The sequence below is a fragment of the Crassostrea angulata genome, chromosome 8 (genome assembly GCF_025612915.1).
Source record: "Crassostrea angulata isolate pt1a10 chromosome 8, ASM2561291v2, whole genome shotgun sequence".
In the NCBI taxonomy this organism is placed as follows: Eukaryota; Metazoa; Mollusca; class Bivalvia; order Ostreida; family Ostreidae; genus Magallana; species Magallana angulata.
This window is the reverse complement of record NC_069118.1, coordinates 13,623,287-13,644,208: the sequence shown is the minus strand read 5'-3', so window position 1 is coordinate 13,644,208 and position 20,922 is coordinate 13,623,287. Positions and strand designations below refer to the sequence as shown.

Sequence of the window (20,922 nt, the reverse complement as noted above, 5' to 3'; positions counted from 1 at the left end):
AAAAATTATTGAATTCATTCTTTTAAGAAACATTCAACATATTATAAGCTTAGTAAATCTCAAAATCACACTTCTTTGGTTCAACACAGTTTTTGACTTTGTAACGAAAAATTACATGTTAGGTCAACGACCTTATTAAAAGCGTAGGTTTCAAACAATATTTTACTATTTTAAACTCATATAAAGTTATTGTATATTATATTTTTCCTATGCCACTTACACAGCCATTTTACATGCAATAATGAACATAAAAAAAATTTATTTCCTTTTTTAAATTTACTAATTTTTTTATTACTACAAAAGTAAACTTTTACAGTACTGATAAATAATTTTTTATTGCTATTTTGGCCGATATACAAAGAGAAAAAAGATATATCCATCAATGAGATAAAAAGGAATAGAAATTGTAGTTTGAAGTGTAGTTTATTTCAAACAAATAATATCAACTAGATACGATCTCGTTACGAGTAACGAGTAGGTCTTCCTTGCGATTTCTGTTTTTAATCATACCATGAATAATCGATATAATTTTAGAATTACCCCCCCCCCCCCCCAACACACACACACCCACTTTCAGATAATGTATACAAATCCATGATTACATAATAAATGGGTGTTGCAATGAGTTTTGCAGATAGATATTGCTACAATTAACAACTTTGCTTTTATAATGCATTACGAAATCTTAATCGTTTTTATGTAATTTGTAATAGACTTTACGAGTTTCTTGCCCCCCCCCCCCAATAAAAAGGGTCCAGCTCCTTTTTCTTGATTTCTTTGAAAATTTTTGTTCTTAAACCCATCTAATATTGTTGATCATTTTTGAGATACAAATGTTTGAATATTTTAGGGGCCAGCCCTCTAGATTCCTTAATGGGGGCAGAAATTCGTGTTCTGATAAGTGGAATCGATTTAAATCATAAATTCAAACATTTTCTCTTCTATGATGTCTAACAAAATATGTCTACTTCTCTAGTTATATTGCGTCAAAGTTTAAGTACTTTGGCCCCTAAAAATCCCTAATTACGTAATAAATGGGCGTGGCAATGATTTTTTCTAATAGATATTGGTACGATCAACAACTTTGCTTCTATAATGCATTACAAAATCTTTATCGTTTTTAAGTTATTTGTGATAGAGTTTAAGAGTGTCTTGGGTCCTAAATAAAGGGGCCAGCCCCTTTTTCTTGATTTTGTTGGAAAGAACTATTGATTCTCTGCCACTTTTGTTATATATGTCTTAACAAAATATCAACTGATAAAAAGATATAAATCAAAACGTGTGAAAATTTTGAATCAAAATTCATACCCAATTTTCGTGCCCAGGCGAGCTCCAAGAAATGGCGCAACAGGCATTAAACAACTACATGCTACACAACTTCAAACTATAGTCTACCTATCCTGAAAATTTCATATTCATATCTCTTATGGTTTCCGAGTTTATAGCTGCACAAAATGAGTCGTCAAAAATTACAAAATGACCGACAATTCGGTACCGGAAGTGACTAAGAAAAAATTAAGAAAAATATATGAAGATTAGATCACGCCCAACCATCTGTGAAAAAATGGTTGAGATCGATCGAATAGATTTCGAGAAATCTCGTGCACAAAATTTGGAAAAAATAATAATAAGAAACAGTTCGAAAACAATAAGGTCTTCTGCTGGAAACGGAAGACCTTAACAAGTAATTTTGTATATCAAACAGTATATTAAAAGCTGCAGTAATCGGAAATGGCATGAATTTCCATACGGAACAGAATTTTAGTTTGAACAGGGAAGCTACTTAGCTTTACATTCCGTGTTCACGAAAAAATCTGATTAATTACCACAAATTCATTTAATTGAATGGCGGAAGAAAAGCTGGACACTTTCGATAGATTTAATTGCAGAACATCAATCAGTTCTAGTCAGGATCAACTGAGAAATGATGTTTCATGTAAAGTGGAAGTTGTGGTTTTAATTAATTTGATCATGCCAATTGTAAAGACAGAAAAATACTTTAAAAAAGTATTGTGTAAGTATGAGAATAATATTTTTAATAGTTTTTTTTGTAATTACAAATAATTTACTAAGTATATGCGTACTACGCCGTTTTATAAGTATTTCTAAAACTTGCAGTCGTCCACTTATTGTTCACAACATTGATACATCCATTATGTGCATACGTGTTTATTGGGTAAGTTTTTAAATTGTTATTTGTTATCTAGTTTAAGATTTTTTTTTTCATTCCTTCACTTATTTTATAATGAATGAATTGGTGAATATTTTATTATATGTCACTTTAGATTTATTCTTTCAGGGATTACCATTATTACGATTTCTTGTCATTTATGAAGAGTGGAAGTAGATGCAGTTTTCTGCCAGGGAACATAAAAGCATATATTACTAAAGGCTAGATCAAATTAAACGATTATTTGTTTCTTGAGTTTTATAAAGTATGTTAAACAAAGTGTTAAAACTTGTTAATCTTTACATTTCAGAACATTCAACTGCCGACGACCAATGCCTGGTTTTCATGAAAGAAATCAACAATAGTTCAGCAAATTCTAAATTAACAAAGGCCAAAGTAAAATACACTGCTTTTGGGAAGACATACACGTTTGACTTGAAACAATCTGTGCCATGTAAACCAGCAGCTAACTTACAACATGTGGAGATGGTGTTGATTTGTGAAGGAAAGACAGGTACTCGTTATACTCATGTAGGTCTTGGAAAAGTTACATTTAAAACCTCTCTTGCTGACACTATTCGTTTAACTTTCTTGACGTTCTTCTCTAATTCAAACTGTACAGCAGACATATCTTTACTTAGATAGTAATATTTCTGCACTTATATCTAAGAATGAAATATTTCTCAATGATTTTTTCTCTTTTCATTTACTTTCCTTTGCTTTATTCAAGTCGGAAACGAAATCACCTGTAACCGTAGCGCTGACTGTGACAGAGAGAGGGAGACCTGTAGTAGATACCCAGTAATTGACAAACAAATCTGCATCCGTAAGATTGATTTCTTTTCTCTTCAAATGATGAACAGATAAGCTCTAGCACCAATGCCATGATATGTTTTAGTTTGTAAATTTAGAATATTTTAAACATAAAATTCGGGCTCTTATGCCATAATATATTTTAGAATATTTTAGTGTCTACATATAGAATATGATTAAAACACATGAACCGTTATATAATGTAAAAAACAATCATCATCTTCCTTTTCAGTGGTTTCATATTTTTAAAAGTTTTATTTGATTTTTTATAACGTTCTATCTTGATGATCCTAAAATAAGTTGAATTATAAACCTTTAATAATGTTAGTGGGTTTTTTTTTTATAATACTAAGTATCCGGATTACTAAAATTATTGGGCAAAATACCTCATAAAACAATCAACGAGTTAATTTTAATGAACATGCAATAAAAACAGCGGATTTTAAAGCAATGATATTTGAAGTTAATACTTAAGTATTATATGTATATCTGTTTCCTTACATTTAGTAGCAGTTGGAGAGCATTATTTCCTTTGTTAATTTCGTGTAATGAAAATACAACTTCAGGACAAACATGTTATTAATAACAATAACCAATTTAAAAACTTTGGTTGTTTCTTAAAGATACAAATAACCCTAATGTAATTAATCATAACTTAGTAAACACTACATTGACAATTTTCCAAAAAACCAAACTTAAGAAAAGCAGCTAAAGACAAAATATAATAAATGATATAGCACATATTAAATAAAACAAAAGTATAAGGTTACTTTATACACACTCGTCTTGATTTTAATGTTTTGTAGCTAAACGCCACATTAATGAATCATGTGACGAATATTCAACATGTTACGACAACAACAGCGAATGTAAATATTCTGCCCACACGAGAACTTGTCAATGTCTACGCTACCACAGGGAAATTGATGGGAGATGTGTCAAAAGTATGTTTATGACAATGGATTGAGCATGGTATCAATCAACATAAAAATACTAACGTTTCAACTATTACCTTATTATGATATCATTTTCTGGATTGAAATTACTCGTAATACTTTTTGGGAGTTGATTTTAATCAACTCTCCTATGCAGTTACTCTGACAAACCGAAAGTGAAACAGTGTCTGGACCTAAGCACAAATCATCACCGCTGACAAGACGTAGATCTTGAAAATAATAGATTATTCGGTGTACTGTATGCTGTACCATTGTTTTTCAAAAGACACGTATTCATAAATACCTTGAAAATAGTCAGATTTTATATAGTACGAACAATTTAATAGTTTTTTTTGTAATTGTATGTATTCCTACGTCTTAATAGTCTCTATAGCTCTAATAGTTCTATATAGTCTCGCAATCGCAACTTCTCGGGCCTTTCCGGCAAGCTCGGAAAACACCTCGAATGTATTAACATCACCGGATGTTAGAATTTTATACAAAATGGAGTCGCTTCCCATTAAAATAAGTATCGGCTAGACAGTCTTGTATGTCGCTTCTGTGTAATATTTAAGTGTATATCGTTTACTTTAATGAAGTATAGCTCACATCTCAACAGATCGTAAAATGTGTTCTATTTATTTCAAGTTTTACAAAAAGGGGGGTTGTCATGGACGCCTAGGTAATACATTTGAGGGTTTTTTTCGAGCTTGCCGGAAAGGCCCGAGAAGTTACGGTTGTATATCTCGTTCAACCAGACGCTCGGCTGTCTCCGTAAATCTACGACAAGCAGAGAGTCTCTCTTGGTAGTCGGAAATTAACGGAGACAGCCGAGCGTCTGGTTGAACAAGACTAAAGTTCAATATTGCTTGGATCCAGACGTGTACAATTTTTAGACACATTTTGATTACTGGTACACAGTTTGATGGAATTACAAATGTAATTCTATCTTTAAATATTACTCAACATGATCATATGGGTTTTTTTCAAAATTCTTGTCGGAAAAACTTTGACAATTCATATCATAAAAATGTGCGTAATTCAAATACGGATTAGAAACTACTTGCCAGGCAAAATACCATATCGTTGATTTTAAAATTGATAATAATCAATATAATCAACTCCCGACAGTACTTCAGTACTTTGATTACATATATGTATGAACGTGAGTCTCAGTACAGCTGTATATGTTTTAACTCTCTTGACAAAATAAATCCACATCGATAAATTCTTAAAAAGGCTGAACATTTCAAAATCCACAATTACATTTTCTTTTCTTTAGTTTCTAATAATTGTCTTCATTTAAGTATATGTCATTTTAGTCGACTTAATCCTTGGAGATAATTTTATTTTCATTTTAGTCGGTTTAACCCTTGGAGAAAATTGTTTTAAAGAAGAGCAATGTTCGGGAACAAATTATGCATCCAGATGTCTTCGAAATCAAACCGCAGAAACACAAGTTTGTTCCTGTATGAAAGGTTATATTGCTAGTGGTTCCAATTGCATCAAAGGTAGGGACTTGTACACAGAGGTACATTAAAGACATAAATAGAAGTAGTAATGTCAGGGAGGAATTTGAGTATGATACAACTTCCCTCTACGCTGCAATGGCTGTTGTTTATTTTAAAAATATTTTCCACTTAAATTAAGTAGGTTATCATGTCAATCAATACCAGAACAACACCAGTATGTTTCAATACATTGTTTTATAAATGTGTCTATTTCCTTTTAAAATACTAATATGATACATGTATGCAGTTCGTCTTTAAATGATCAGTCCAATGTCTACAGAAATATACTTTATAACTTTTATAACTTTACAAACGCCTTGTCTTTGTATATAGATGATTTAACGTTAACGTACATCTAATATGAATTTTATAATTAAATTATGTCCACAAGATGATGTTGTGGCATTATGTTTAGCTAACGGAAAGTTAAAGTTACTTAATTGCAGTGATCAGCAATATTTAGAAAATTACATGAGAGACACTTTTCTTGTTTTTCGGAAACATGTCTTGCTTAGGTGGACTATCAATAAACGAAACTTGTGAAGTTAATCAGCAATGTTCTGGGGCGGAAAATGCCAATACATGTTCTACCAATGGTAAATCGGAGCAGATCTGTGGATGTAACCAGGGGTATATTGAAAAACAATCCAAGTGTTACAGAAGTAAGAAATCCCAGAAGATACCATGAAACTACATCACCATTTTTGGGAGTTGATTTAATTAACTCTCCTATGCAGATACTTTGGCAAACCGAAAGTGAAACAGTGTTTGGACCTAAGCACAAATCAATAAACCGCTGACAACATATAGTTCTAATCGATAAATTCGATGTAATGAGTTATTAAACATTGTTTTTCAAGGAAACTTATTTATAGACTCCTGGTAAAAATTCAGATTTTAAATGGTACGGATAATTCAGATACTTTTTGAAGTCGTACATTTTATGTATTCCTACGCTAGAGTTCAATATAGTCTCGTTCAGCCAGACGCTGGGCTGTGTCCGTTAATATCCGACAAGCAGAGAGTGTCTCTTGTTTGTCGGAGGTTAACAAAGACAGCTGAGAATCTGGTTGAACGAGACTAGAGTTCAATTTTGCTTGGGTCCATAGAATTTCTCATAACTATTTCGATTACTGATGCGTAGTTTTATGGAATACATCTTTGAATATTACTCAACATGATTCATATTGGATTTTCACGCAATTCCTGCGTGAGAATTCATATTTAAAAAAATGTGCGTAATTCAAATACATATAGTGAACAACTTGCCATGCAAAATAACATATCGTTGATTTTATTATAAATAATAATCGATAAAATCAACTCCCGTCAGTACTTCAGTACTTTGATTGACTTACTATTATTAGATAAAGTTCAAAACGCGTTAAACCCATACAATACTCCATATGTTTACTACTTTAGTAAATCTTCATCTCTTTGAGTCCTGTGTTTGGTCTGAGCAGTGTATTGGATCTCATGGAGCAAACGAGTGTAAAGTTGTAGAGGGACAGCGAATTTGCTACTGTCCTGATGGAAAAGCAATCTTCAAAGGAGTTTGCTTAAAAGGTATGGACGGACGAAATGTACAATAAATTACTATGAAGCAGTAATAATTATGTTCGAGAATATTTTAAAAATATTAAAGACCTAGATCGGTAATCAATTTTTACAGAAGTTTTAGCTACATTTTCATGCTGATTTTTTTTTTGTAAAACATGACAAAAATATTATGGTATTTGAATTGTGTAAGCCATTTGTTTGTGGAAGCCTTAATTGAAGCAACATTGAATAATTGTCGTCGTGTACAGTGATAAAAGCGTAAAAAGTATAAAAGTGACCTGATATATATTCCTTAGAAGAAAAATCTATCTTCTGCCAAAAGTAATGATTTTTTTTAAAGCTTAAACATCATAAAAGTTTAAGTTACATGCAGACTTATCACACTAGCAAAATAAAGTTATAAAATATACAGCATACATTGCTTTAGCTATTATTTTGTCCGACAATTGTAATTTGTTCATGAACACTTTGATGAACGATGCTCAACATTTGAAATGTGTGCCTAAGTCACTCTAAAGAAACATATCAATTTGTTTGGCCATGTACACATGCACGCCATTGTTAAAACTTTGCTATCGTATTAGAAAACAATTGCGTGTTATTTATGAAAAGTTCCTGGAAAACATTAATTTTCCTCAACATTTACCCATCATGTACTTGAATGACATATTTGTAGAATTAAATAAAAAAGAGTTTGCTCACTTAGGTCAAACGAAATGCTTACATCAGATATAATGTTTTTGACTTATTGGCTAGTTAGTGCCTTCCTCAAATCTTTTTTTCACATGATTTTGTCAATTGGTATTGGTCGGTGGTTTTTTTTTCTTGATCCCTTATACGCGATTTAAAAATTTCTTTTGTTGCTTAATTTCTAGAACACATGATGCATTTCTCATGGATTTTGTTAATTTTATCTTAACGGTAAAAATGTCCGGAAATTTGTTTTTAGAATATTCACAAGATTTTATAGGTTAAATGCATTACCTAACACGATAGCTTTGCCGCTTAACAACCAACTTTTAACTCACGCATCAACCAGGCGCTAAACGCAATATATATATATATATATATATATATATATATATATATATATATATATATATATATATATATATATATATATATATATATATATATATATATATATATATATATATATTAAATCCAAAAATTACAATGGTTTATAAAAGAAAAAAAATAAACAAATTGAAATACATTTTTTTAACTTTTTATTTTAGTTGTAAAGTTCTTTCTTCATATTAATATCTGTAAAACTGTTTCGAAGTTGTGACGAGTGTCCAATTTATTTACTTCCTAATGAGATATTATTTAACCAGTCAATGCATTATTTTATTGAAAATTGATTCACCTTTTGTGACACACGTTTTATCTTTTTGGAACCTCTGTCAACTGAAAAAAGCTACCTGCCTAAACCATTTTCGGACAAATTTCGTTTTACAACTAAATCAGAAATATTTAGAAAATAAGGTCTTTTTTATTCCCATTTTTATTGACTTGTTTAACCATTAAAAACATATCATGTATATATGTAAGAGTGATCTACCCTTTATAATCTATCATATGCATATGCTAAAATGATATGTCATCTTGAATAAGTGTCTGCGGTTGATTAGATTATATTAAATATGGTGTTGATCTGTAAAAAAAATCATCCAGAATTAATTTTCGTGTAAAATAGCTACATTTAGTGTTGCATAACAATGTAAAACTTTACGTTTTACTTTTAAACATAATATTACATTATAGTTCTTACGTAATATCATGCTATTTTTATGAACTTGATATGTCCGAAAAATTGTAATATATAATTAAAATAAAGTAAGAAGTAAGTAAGTAAGAATGAATTTAATAATACGTAATAACTAATAAATGGTAAAAAATATCATCGTACAAATACGCATATTGTTTATTGGCTGTATTGAGAAACAGAAATCAAAGATTGGATGCGTAATAATGTCAAATAAATGCATTCCCTATGGTCTGAAAACGCTCTCTCTCTCTCTCTCTCTCTCTCTCTCTCTCTCTCTCTCTCTATATATATATATAAAACAAATAATGTACATACTCTCTAATTTACGCAAATTAAATAGGAAACAATATTAATCTGAACACTAAAAATATGGCGGGGGGGGGGGTGGGGGTTGTGGTTTAAAAATAAATTGAACAAAAAAAAAAGGATCAGTATTTAGAGGGTTTACTCATGGGGCGTCCTGAAAGATAGTGCATGAATCAGCGCACCCTTACTAACAAAGTGTATGAACTCAATAATTAATTCAACATGTTTACATACAGGCTGCGTGACATCCAAAATTAGTTTCATATACATGTAACATTATACTTTTGAAAGAAGCGAAATTAATTTGTAAATAACTTTGAATATACAGTGACTTTCATTTAATTAAATAATAGATTCAAACAATTATATACATTTCTTATACTAGTTGGGTTGACACTTGATGAGCCCTGTTACATTGGCGGACAATGTACAGGTACAGCAAACTCTGGTGTTTGTATGGCTAATATAAACACCGAAACAGTGTGTCACTGCAACCAGGAATACATACGCTACAATGAAAGTTGTTTTCAAGGTACATGTATATTTAATTGTGTTATTTGAAAATTATTTGTATATGTTGTAAAACACCAGCTACAGTTGTATCGTGTTATCAAAAAAATGATCGTCAACAATTTATAATATTCCATAGATGTTGTTGACAAACTTTGCATTAGAATAAAGCTAAATGATACATTTTTTATCTTATCAGCGAATAAATCTATGTATGAGGATTGTGATACAGACATTCAATGCAACGGAACTTATGAGGGCGGAGTCTGCAAAGAAATGGGTCATAGAAAAATGTGCTTGTGTGCAAATGGATACGAAAAGGACAATAGCGATTTTACTTGTCGCAAAGGTAGTCAATTTATAATGATATCAAAATCGATTCATTAAAGATTCATTTTTTTAAACAAAAGATAAATATATCTTGTCCATCTTTTTTATGGTTCTGAACTAAAATATTTTAATCCAGCGGAGATTATCGACGATGATATGAGCTCATTGGTATGATGAGGAAGAGTTCCCCTTCCAATATTGTGAAATTCATGGCCCCTGAGTCATGGGTTCTGGTATTATGGGGGAGTTCTAAATGAATGCAGTAATTCTTTGAAAATCTTCTCTGCTTCTGGCTATTAATCCGATAAATTAAGGACATAGTTATGACGAGGAAGTGTGCCTCTTCACAATTACTGATTTCATGGCCCCTGGGTTCTGGCTCCGGTGGTACTTTCCTATCAACATCATTATCTCAAAAACGTTTGCACATCTCTGCCATTCAGTCAACTGAATGGTAGCTGAATGGTCTGGAAAGGTGACTGAATGGCATAGCTATGCCATTCAGTCACCTCTCTGTTACCATTCAGTCATATTTCATTTGACTGAATGGCAGAGATTCATCCTCTGACACATCTAACACAAATTTGATATATGGATCTCTCTTACAATTATACCGGTTGAATTTAAATTTAGTTACGGTTCAATGATTTTTGATAGAGTTTTGCCTCTCGAACAGAGAAAAAATTTAGATATTCTTAGTTTCCGCTCTCAAATTTTGCAGGGATGCATACATTAAGGTGATATATCATATGTATGTTATTTACACATAGAAAGACATCAAATAAAAAAACCCAGAAAAAAACAAAAACATATCAAGTTTAAATTTAGTTTTGGTCTGATGATATTAAAAGAGTTATGCCTCTTGAAATTAGGAAAAAATGGAAAATTCTTAGTTTCCGCTATTTTACTTTTGAAGTGATGCATTTGTGAAATTGATATTTCATATTAGGTTAATCTTTTTAAAAATATAAATCAAGTTTGAACTTGCTTCCTGTCAGATGATTTTTGAGAGAGTTATGCCTCTTGAACCTAACAGAAAATGATTAATTTTTAGGGATATAAAACTTATTCTGCAATCAAGCAATTGTTATACAAAATTTGACATTTGATATTTTGGTCGCTTTTGGTGGGGGGGGGGGTATTAGTGACATCACGACATAGCTAGCTGAATAATATATATATATATATATATATATATATATATATATATATATATATATATATATATATATATATATATATATATATATATATATATATATTCTTATTGGATTGCACAGTTCTTGAATATCAAAAAGGAGTTCATAAGCACTGTAATAATTATGCACATGGATATAGATTGCAAAAGCTACAGTGCACTTACTTCAGTGACAGATAACTATATTGTTTGTTTTCAAAACAGATATTCATAAATTATAACGGTAAATTTGCTTTTTAGCTCACCTGAGCCAAAGGCTCAAGTGAGCTTTTCTGTTCACAATTTGTCCGTTGTCTGTCGTTGTCGTCGTCGGCGGCGTTGTCGGCGTTGTCGTCGTCGTCGTCGTTGTAAACTTTTCACATTTTCATCTTCTTCTCAAGAAACACTGGGCAGATTTCAACCAAATTTGGCACAAAGCACCACTAGGTGAAGGGGATTCAAGTTTGTTCAAAGAAAGGGCCACGCCCTCTTTAAAGGGGAGATAATTGAGAATTTTTGAAAATTTGTGGGTATTTTTCAAAAATCTTCTCAAAAACTATTAGGCCTGAAAAGCTTAAACTTGTGTGGAGGCATCCTCAGGTTGTGTAGATTTAAGTTTTTCAAATCATGGTCCCCGGGGGTAGGGATGGGCCACAATTGGGGGATCAAGTTTTACATAGGAATATATAGAAACAATCTTTAAAAATCTTCTTCTCAAAAACTATCAGGCCTGAAAAGCTCAAATTAAAATGGAAGCATCCTCAGGTAGTGTAGATTCAAGTTTGTTCAAATTATGGTCCTAGGGTTTGTTCAAATCATGGTCCCTAGGGTAGGGCGGGGCTTCAATGGGGGAAAAAATTTTATATATAGAGAAAATCTTTAAAAATCTTTTTCTCAAAACTATTAGGCCAGGAAAGCCGAATTTGAGTGGAAGCACCCCCAGATCGTATAGATTCAAGTTTGTTTAAATAATACTCCAGGGGTAGGGTGAGGCCACAATGGGGGATGAATTTTTACATGGGAATATATAGAGGAAATCTTTAAAAATATTCTGGGAAAGTTTTTGGTCCTAAACTCAGTACTTATTGTGAAAGCACATGTTATGCAGATTTAAGTTTGATTAAACCATGATTCCATAAAGAAAAGTGGGGCCACGAAATGGGGGTGGGGGGTATATAGGAATAGAGAAAAATCTTCTTACAGGTACAACAACAAAAGGGGCTTGGTATTTACCCCAAAAAAGGAGGTGGATAAAAATTGGCAGATTTTCAGGTTTTTTTTAGCAAGATCTACTGTACTTAGTTGTCAAGATATTTTGAAACTGTAATGCTATTGTTCCTTAGGTGAGCGATGTGGCCCCTAAGCCTCTTATTTGTTATTTTGTTTCAGCTAAAGCGGCAACATCGTGGATTGATGGTAACATACACATACACTGTATATTAAATATCTTATAATGGTTATTAAAAATACGAACATTTTCAAAATGATGCACAACAAATACAGTCCCGTCTGGATGTATCATGACATTAACTGGATTTTGATTTGATATAAATTTACAATGTAGAAAAGGAAAACAAACTACTCGTGATAGCTGTTGGAGGATTTGTTGGAATGATGATGTGTTCAATTTTTACAATTTTGTTCGCATTGAAAGAGAAAATTCGAAACAGACGCGGGTATGTTTCGCTTATATTACAGTTAAAACATTTAAAGTGTTCTAATATTAATAGTTTTACCTTTTTAAATAAATAACCGTCGTTTTATATATTATAGCAGGTTTCAAAGGGACAAATCTACTCGTATACCAACTGAATCCATTCACTACTCAATTGCAGAAAATAGCGATATTAGATTCATAGAAAAGGTAATTTACTATGTAAAATGGAGCTATTGGGGTAAGCGGTGTATTTTAAATTTCATATATTTTGTCCGCAAAAAAATTAAATGTAAATATTATTTTGTTTTAGGCTCAAAGCGAAAACAACCATATAAATCTTCAAAATGAAAACAATTACGACACAGCAAACTCAATGCAAGAAAGAGAAACTGGACCCTTATACAATTTCTCAGAACCAGGGACTTACGGCGACGAAAACCACTATGATGGTACTTACTGTCATTTATATAAAAAGTCAGTCATATTGTCTGCCGACTTATATGGTATTCAAAATTCGATGTCGGTTTCATCACTTTCAACAATGGAGGAAGAAAGCGCTTGAAGTGTTGCATATATTTGCAAGTTGATATTTTCAGTTAAGATTGTGTGAATAGAACTGTAAAAAAAAAAAAATTCGGAAACTTTAAAACCGTGTTAATATTGAGATGACACGAAGGTATATCTTTCTTTTCTTTTGATTTACCTGCTTTCTTATAACTATCAAAGATATTAAGAGGAAATGTAAGTTGCATATATGTAGGAAGGATTTATATCTTAGATATTTACTCTTTTCCTGAATTATTATAATAATATTATTTGTTTTTAGGTCCCATTTTCCTTTAAAAATGTGGCGTTTTGTCGAATGCAAAGTATAAACATCTGAATATTCCCTGAAAACATTTAAAGTGTTCTTCAATATGTTAATTGAGTGTATTGTACAGAGGTAAAATTGCAACATATGTTCAACATAAGTTCTAAGTAACATTTGTTAAACATATGAATTTTTCACAGCATGTTTAACATATGTTACTCTGAACATATGTTCAACGTATGTTGAACATATGTTAAACAAACGTTGCCATTTTACCTGTGTATAATACAGTGTATTCAAATTCTATTTTCAAGACCAGGCGTATTGAATTGCCTTGTTTGTCAATTGTCAAGTTGTAAATGGTTTTGTAATACTACATACATGTATATGAGAATTAATAAGTACTTTAAGGGGATAATTGACAAATCTGTAAATTAAGGGGGGAGTTTGAAAAATATGTGTACTGCCGCTGTCATCATGATTTTGGTTTTCAGTTGTGGCTGTTTCGATTTCTTACATAATTGTGATATGGTTTGACCATTGCACATATAATGGCTACACTAAAAATGAGGTCCAATTTGCCACATCTGTCGCAAGTTGATAGCATTGTTTTTAAATTTTACTTGATATTCTTATATTTTTTTAAAACCATATTGATCTTTAAACATTTTTTATTATAATGCATGGTGCATTATTCTAATGACTTGAAGGTGAAAATAATTCATAATATAATGTATATAATTATATCTTGGATATTTTGTGTTGATAACAGGACATCCCTATGAAATACGTACCCCTTGCATATGAATTCCCATGAATAGAAACGCTTAGGTAAACAAGAAATGGTATATATTAGTTTCTATATAACAAGGATGAACCAGAAATATGAAATTGCCTCGAGTGTGGGCTATTTGTTCGGTTCTTTTGGTAATGATAAATATCCACAATTGATTTGAATTTAAATTCAATAATACGCAGTAGATAATTTTTTTTTTTTTACAGCCCAATTTTCTTTTACACAATCCGAAATGAAAAATGAATTGTACTTGCATATTAATTTAAACCAATACTTATTTTACACCAATATGTTACATTTAATTTTTTTTTAGAAAGTATATCGATATTGTTAATTTTTCTTTTCTAAATGAAGACGCTCAGCTTTTATAAAAAAAATAATTGTAAATAGTTTTCAACAGGTTGCTGATATTTTGTTTATGACCTTTAACTAATTATGGTCGAATCATATTTGGTACCATTCTAGAAAAGAAACATTGTCATCACTAACAAGTATCTCTTATAATGCAATAAATATGTTGTTGTGCTCATACCGATTCGTTTTATTCGTCATATATTCTAATTTATGTTTCAGCACTGTAAATGTAGAAGCAAAAGTTATCCTTTTGGTTATTGTTACGTTCTGGTATAATAACATGTTTTACTTATTACTATGTTGTAACTAATACTATGCTAAACCAATAATGTCCTTATATTTTTTTCTTAACTATATCATTTATCATAAATATTCTGGGTTTCAATCGATGTTTATTAATTTTAATAAAAAACAAACGATGATGTAAAATATGTTTTAAGAACGTCTAAATAGAATAAAAAATAATTAAGGCTTATAGCCTACCTCTTTGTCTGTTACGGTTAAAAAACTATTGAATTTTAAATGATAATAAAAATTGACAATAAGTTAATCATTTTTTAGCATTCTATATGACATAGTTAATATAATACGCCTTATTTTTAATCAAGTGTATTTCGTAATTTGTTTAATTTAATTTACATTTTGTTCCAATTGGATTGATGCATTTAGTTTTAGCTTTACTTGAATAAATTGTTAGATTTGTCTTTGTAACCTTTGTATTAGCACATTGTACATAAATAGGATAATTGTATGCGAGACAAACACGAAATGTATAAGTTATATGACAATTTCAAAGGTCATGATATAATTTTGTGATAAAAGATTGTTTGTTATGGTATTCAAACTCAGTTGGTTAAAGTGCGCAATAAACATTTGAATGCTTGAAAAATTGAGTTAACAAAGAAGCGTGTAGAACAGTTTCATCAAAATGTATCACTACAACCAGGTGCATTTCAAGTAGAAGCTTCATGCAAACCCAATTATGACTGTCACGCTAAACAACATTGCCTTTTCCCCTTTTTAATTGAACTTTATGATATGGTATGTTTGGGTAAACGATTCCATTTTTAATTCAAAACCAAATGAATCAGTGCCATACTTTTTTTAAATCCTGCAACGTGTTAGCCTTAAAGTAAACTTATAACTTAATTTAAATATGAATTGAACAAATACATTCGAAACAGTTCGTATCTTCCATGATTTTTTGTTGCTAATGAATACATATTTGGAATAAACTGAATACCGCAGTGTGAGGCAGAAAGAACACGGTGATTTTGCAAGTGCAATGGACATTGCTTTCACTTGCAATTATCTGAAAATGTCTAGATCCTTCCTGGTGTTACCTTTAGCTACATTGAATAATAAATAACAAACCTGGTCATAAAATAACTATTCAAAATATTTGTTCCTTATAAACTCTTTATTGTATTTTCACATAGCTGGCTATTATAGCATTGATGTTTTTTTTATTTTTGAGATAGTCGTGTCAATAAATGCCGTCAGGTGAGCAAACAATTGTCTGCCCAACTGAATTATATTATGCTTATTATTACATTTCCTCACTGATGAAATCAATTATTTACTTAAATAAATCAATACAAATTGCATATCACGGAGGGAGTATATTAGTAACAGCAAGAACAGCTGTTTTATAAAACCGGTTTGAACTGATTATCACATAGACTGTTGAGAATAAAAATATAATCCATAAAAAACAACTCTTAAAATTTGCTTATAACAATAAAATCAACTTTTTGTTGTTGAATATTTGTAAAACATAGAGTTTTGACACCTGTACGAAATATATTTTTAACCGATAACATAGAAATCACTGTTTTGGAACTACTAATGTAATTCATGTAAATTAAAAATACCCAGTGAATAGTTGTTGCATTTAGAGGCATTAACAATCACAGAATTTAATGGAAAAAAACAGGATGAAATCGATTAATATGTGATTGTATGTTGCTTATATCGGTATATTACAAGATCTTGGTCTTGGTCGTGGTCTCGGTAGCCGAGTGGTTAAGGTGCAGGACTCATGACCGAAAGGTTGTGGATTCGAATCCTGGCCGCGGTAGGTCGACGTTGTGTCCTTGGGAAAGGCACTATACATGAATTTCCTCACTCCACCCAAGTGTAAAATGGGTACCTGGCTATAGACAGTGAAATATATTGTCAGAATGTGAGTGTTTGAGCGCCTTAACGGCTGCCGCACTGAGAAGGCTCTGGAATGCTATAAGGTCTGCTGGGGTAATAATTGTAAAAGCACTTTGAGAATGCATCAGCATTATAAAAGCGCTAGATAAAAAATTGCAATTATTAATTATTATTTAAAAACATCGATCACTTATGTTACGTACTATAATCCAAATATGGTTGTCTGTTACGAATAAAATATTAAAATTATTTTTTGGTGTTTTTTTGTGTTAATATACTGAACATTTATTATATCAGAATATAAAATGTATATAATATGTATATCAAATATCTGAAGAAGTTGTTACATCGTTTTGAAGTCAAATTGTATATATTTTTAAATAAAATGTTAATTGTGACTGCACATTAATTCACATAGTTGGCTTACAACTTTTGCTGTTGATTAAAATAGGAATGACATATACAGGAGTAGGCAAACATATTCACCCTCTTATGAATTCACATCATTCTAATGTTGATGTGAACATAATAGTACTTCACTTTTAACCCCTGTTATGAAAGAAACAACTAAAAACATTAACGAAACTACATTTCTTTTTTGGATAAATCAGATCATTAGTGCGTTTACTCGTATAGTTTTAAACGGGGATAAACCTCTTTGAAAATTTAAAGCAAAGCGATTGTAGACAGAGAAAAGACATTACAGAGAGTGGCGATTTTTGATAAAATTCCTCATTACACTTTGTACTCCTATGGTTGTCCCGTATGGTTCTGTATTGTTTATAAAACTTAATCATTCCAGCCTGTTTGATCATTTAAAAGTTTTTATCAAGACCATTTTTTATTCATTTTTTTTTATCAATAATTGTTTTTCAAGTATTTGCGATTCTGCATTTTTCTGCTACATTACGGGTTTATCATCGTCGGATACCCATGGCTGATCACATCTTTTACTTAAAAGACGCGATCACCCGTGGGTATCCTACGATGCGGGTATATGGGAGGCATTTTAAGCGTGGTGAAAGCCTGTCCCGAGACACAGTTAGATTATACTAACTAAGCAGAGTGAAGTGTTATTAATAGCATTAACTGTAGGCTTAAAGCTTGGTTATGAAAATGTTAACAATACGGTGTGTCGATGTATATATTTCGTAAATGCCCGATATCATATGCAATATGTCAACCCGTGCACGCACGGGTCAAAGTCTAGTTTCTTTAATGATTCTGACCAACGCTCTCTCTCTCTCTCTCTCTCTCTCTCTCTCTCTCTCAGTTTCTTTTTTTTAACAGGAAATTATCTAAAGAATGCATTGTTTTTTTGTGTTTTTTGGGGTAATTGATAAGCGAATAAATAAGTTGCAAGTTGGTTCTTGAAAACACTTGTAAAACAACAAAATCTGCTTTCTTAACATGCTTGATATCCCATATGAATGGTAATCTCCATCGCGTCTAAAAAAAAATAACTTCAGGAGAACATAAATCTAAAAACAGAGCAGCATTGGCCAATCGTTTGACAGACACCCGACAAATCAGAAAGGTTCAATAGAAAATTAGGACAATCAGTTCATCAATATATCTAGATGGTGTAAAATGTTCATTGTGATAGATTGTAATAGGAAATATAAATTTCAAAATTTGATACCAATTCTGTGCCTTACTCATAAAAATCACTAATTGCTTTCACAAAATTGCTATTAGCTATGTGATTGTTTTTTTTCTATGGTACCTCCAGTCTTTATTAACTTTAAAAAGTACAAGGAAAATAATTAATACTAACACGTGTCGGCACATTGTGTATAATTATTAGTTTAATATTTTAATTATGAATTATAGCAATGAGGAAGATAACCATTTCAACACATGTTCATTTGAAACAGGATGTTTCAATTTGTATATATTTATTAAAACGCATGAAGCGGGGATTTTATAATCATGGTTCACAATTCAATGATCTTGGTATTTTCAATCAAAATTATATATACAAGAAATAGGAAATAAATGAAGGTTTCATAATATCGTAAATTCATCTATAATATCAAAGTTCAAATTACAAAGATGTCAATTTTTTGTTATCAAGTCATGGTGTGTTTTCTCAAACCATGTACATTTGAAATAGTTTACATTATGGAAATCATTACCTATATTTAGGTTCTTTGAAAGGCAACTGCATGCTTTATCAATGTTAATATTTTGGGTTAAAACAATAATATCTAATAAGCAAGTGATAAGACGGTTATTATACGCTTATCATAAACAGGATGATACGAATTATCACATATATGACTTTTCCTTTTTTTTCTTCTTGTATACCAGCATTAATATAAGTAGTTTCTTCATATATTATTGTTGTTGAATGAATGGCAAAATACAGCTGAATTTGGTTCTGTATAAAAATTCGAAGTTTTCATATGATTATGCAATTTTTATATTGCCTTTCTAGTACACGATAAGAGATAAAATTTTGACAGTTTTCTTTTGCCTCGAAAAAGAGAATACAATGTGGTATTTTCTCATACAAATAATAACATATCAACAAATCTGTTAATTGCGATAGAATTTTCAAGAAATATAATTCTGATTTTAATCGGCTTTGGTTGAATATTCACTTTGTTTCAGCACAACTTGATTTAATTATTCTATAAATTGTTTACAATTATGTTAATCATTTCCATTGTCTTTTCTATATAAAATGAAAAATGACAATAACAAAAATCCATAAAACGAAATACAAATTAAAAGCAAATCAACACGGACATCTAAAAAGATAGTGGTAGGATCAAGTGCCTAGAAGCAGTGAGCATCCTCTGCTGACCGGTCGCATCCGCTGAAGAAAATATCAAAATCAGGAAAGTGTCATTATAGGGAAAAACGAAACTTTGATGATTTGATTTGTTTGTGATGGTCAAAATACAAACAATGAGCAAACACGGACCTCCATTATATCATATACCTAGTAGTGTATCAGCCCTGATACACGTGTTTTGGACTAGGTGAGACAGCAACCGAAAGCTAGGGCTGTATCGCCATCGGGGCTGATATTTCTCCGTCTCAGCCCGTCGTCAAGGGGGTGTATTCCCCTCAAATTTGAAATCGATAATTTCCATGTATATCTGTTTTAAATTAAGACTAGTTTGTGAAATAACGATAGAATTACGAATATATAATACAAATTTTCACCCTACACGTTTGAATAATTTTATTTATTACCGAAAATTGAAAAATAATAATTCAAAAATAGCGCCAAAGAGTGATGTGTATCCATGTAAGGGGAGGTAACCTACACAACGGTTGTGTATTTAGAACAATAGCACGCTTTATTTAATATCAATCAACGTTTAAATTATGGAGGATATAGAGAAGAATGGAACGAGACTTAATCTTAGAAAACCAAGATTAGACTGTAAGAATTAAGGGGTTAAAGTAATGGACGCGCTTACATGTATGAACGTTCTCAAACAACTTTCTAGTTGCTTTAATAGTATGGATCTTTATGAATGGAATCTGACGGGAAACTTACGAAATCCCAGTGAAAAAATTTGACTCATAACGAAGCTGCGTAGGAGGGAAGATTTTGAATTCTAGAAGATAGTGCTTCATTTCAGACGACATACTCCCTTCTACTGTATTTCAAATGACGATGGTTTGTCAACAAAGTCCGACAACTCTTACAATTTTAACACATATAAAAAGAAATAAAAACGAACAAGTTTTGTAAATCCGAAAAAAATGTATAGCTTCTTCATGATACATTATATTCCTTATGTGGAATTTAAATTTGAAATAAAGTCTTTGATTTAAGATATATGATATAAACAACATCACACTTTTGTTTTGATCTCGGCCCTGGTATCAGCCCTCGGATGGTATCGGCCCGCGCCCTTCGGGCTTGGGCCGATACCAACCGCTCGGGCTGATACCAGGACCGAGATCAAAACAGAAGTGTGATATTCTATATACATCGGAGGTGGAATCAGGTGCCTAGGAGGAGTTAGCATCCTCTGTGACCGGTCATAGACGCCGTGTGCTCTGTCGTAATCGGGAAAAAAAGATGGAAAAGTCCG

At 31.4% G+C, this 20,922-nt stretch overlaps 1 protein-coding gene across 2 annotated transcripts; it reads left to right on the top strand.

Moving 5' to 3' along the window:
• The first annotated feature begins 1,859 nt into the window (after nt 1-1,859).
• On the top strand, nt 1,860-15,682 carry LOC128160173 (neurogenic locus notch homolog protein 1-like). 2 transcript variants are annotated; one of them, XM_052823447.1, is made up of 15 exons: nt 1,860-2,014; nt 2,119-2,176; nt 2,300-2,391; nt 2,481-2,684; nt 2,901-2,996; nt 3,790-3,927; nt 5,280-5,429; nt 5,945-6,091; nt 6,852-6,995; nt 9,452-9,598; nt 9,776-9,925; nt 12,473-12,499; nt 12,648-12,759; nt 12,860-12,947; nt 13,051-15,682. In XM_052823447.1, exons 1-15 carry the CDS (start codon nt 1,972-1,974, stop codon nt 13,300-13,302), a joined length of 1,848 nt encoding a protein of 615 aa, XP_052679407.1. In that variant the 5' UTR covers nt 1,860-1,971; the 3' UTR covers nt 13,303-15,682. The 2 variants fall into 2 exon arrangements, with proteins under 2 accessions (XP_052679407.1, XP_052679406.1); XM_052823446.1 differs by having other exon boundaries at nt 12,857-12,947.
• The last annotated feature ends 5,240 nt before the right edge of the window (nt 15,683-20,922 follow it).

Excerpts from the sequence above, each read along its gene's own strand:
- LOC128160173 (XM_052823446.1), top strand. The coding sequence starts at position 1,972 with ATGCCAATTGTAAAGACAGAAAAATACTTTAAAAAAGTATTGT. Across the intron at positions 12,760-12,856 it reads AAAATTCGAAACAGACGCGG|CAGGTTTCAAAGGGACAAAT; the intron begins GTATGTTTCGCT and ends TATATATTATAG. Across the intron at positions 12,948-13,050 it reads ATATTAGATTCATAGAAAAG|GCTCAAAGCGAAAACAACCA; the intron begins GTAATTTACTAT and ends ATTTTGTTTTAG.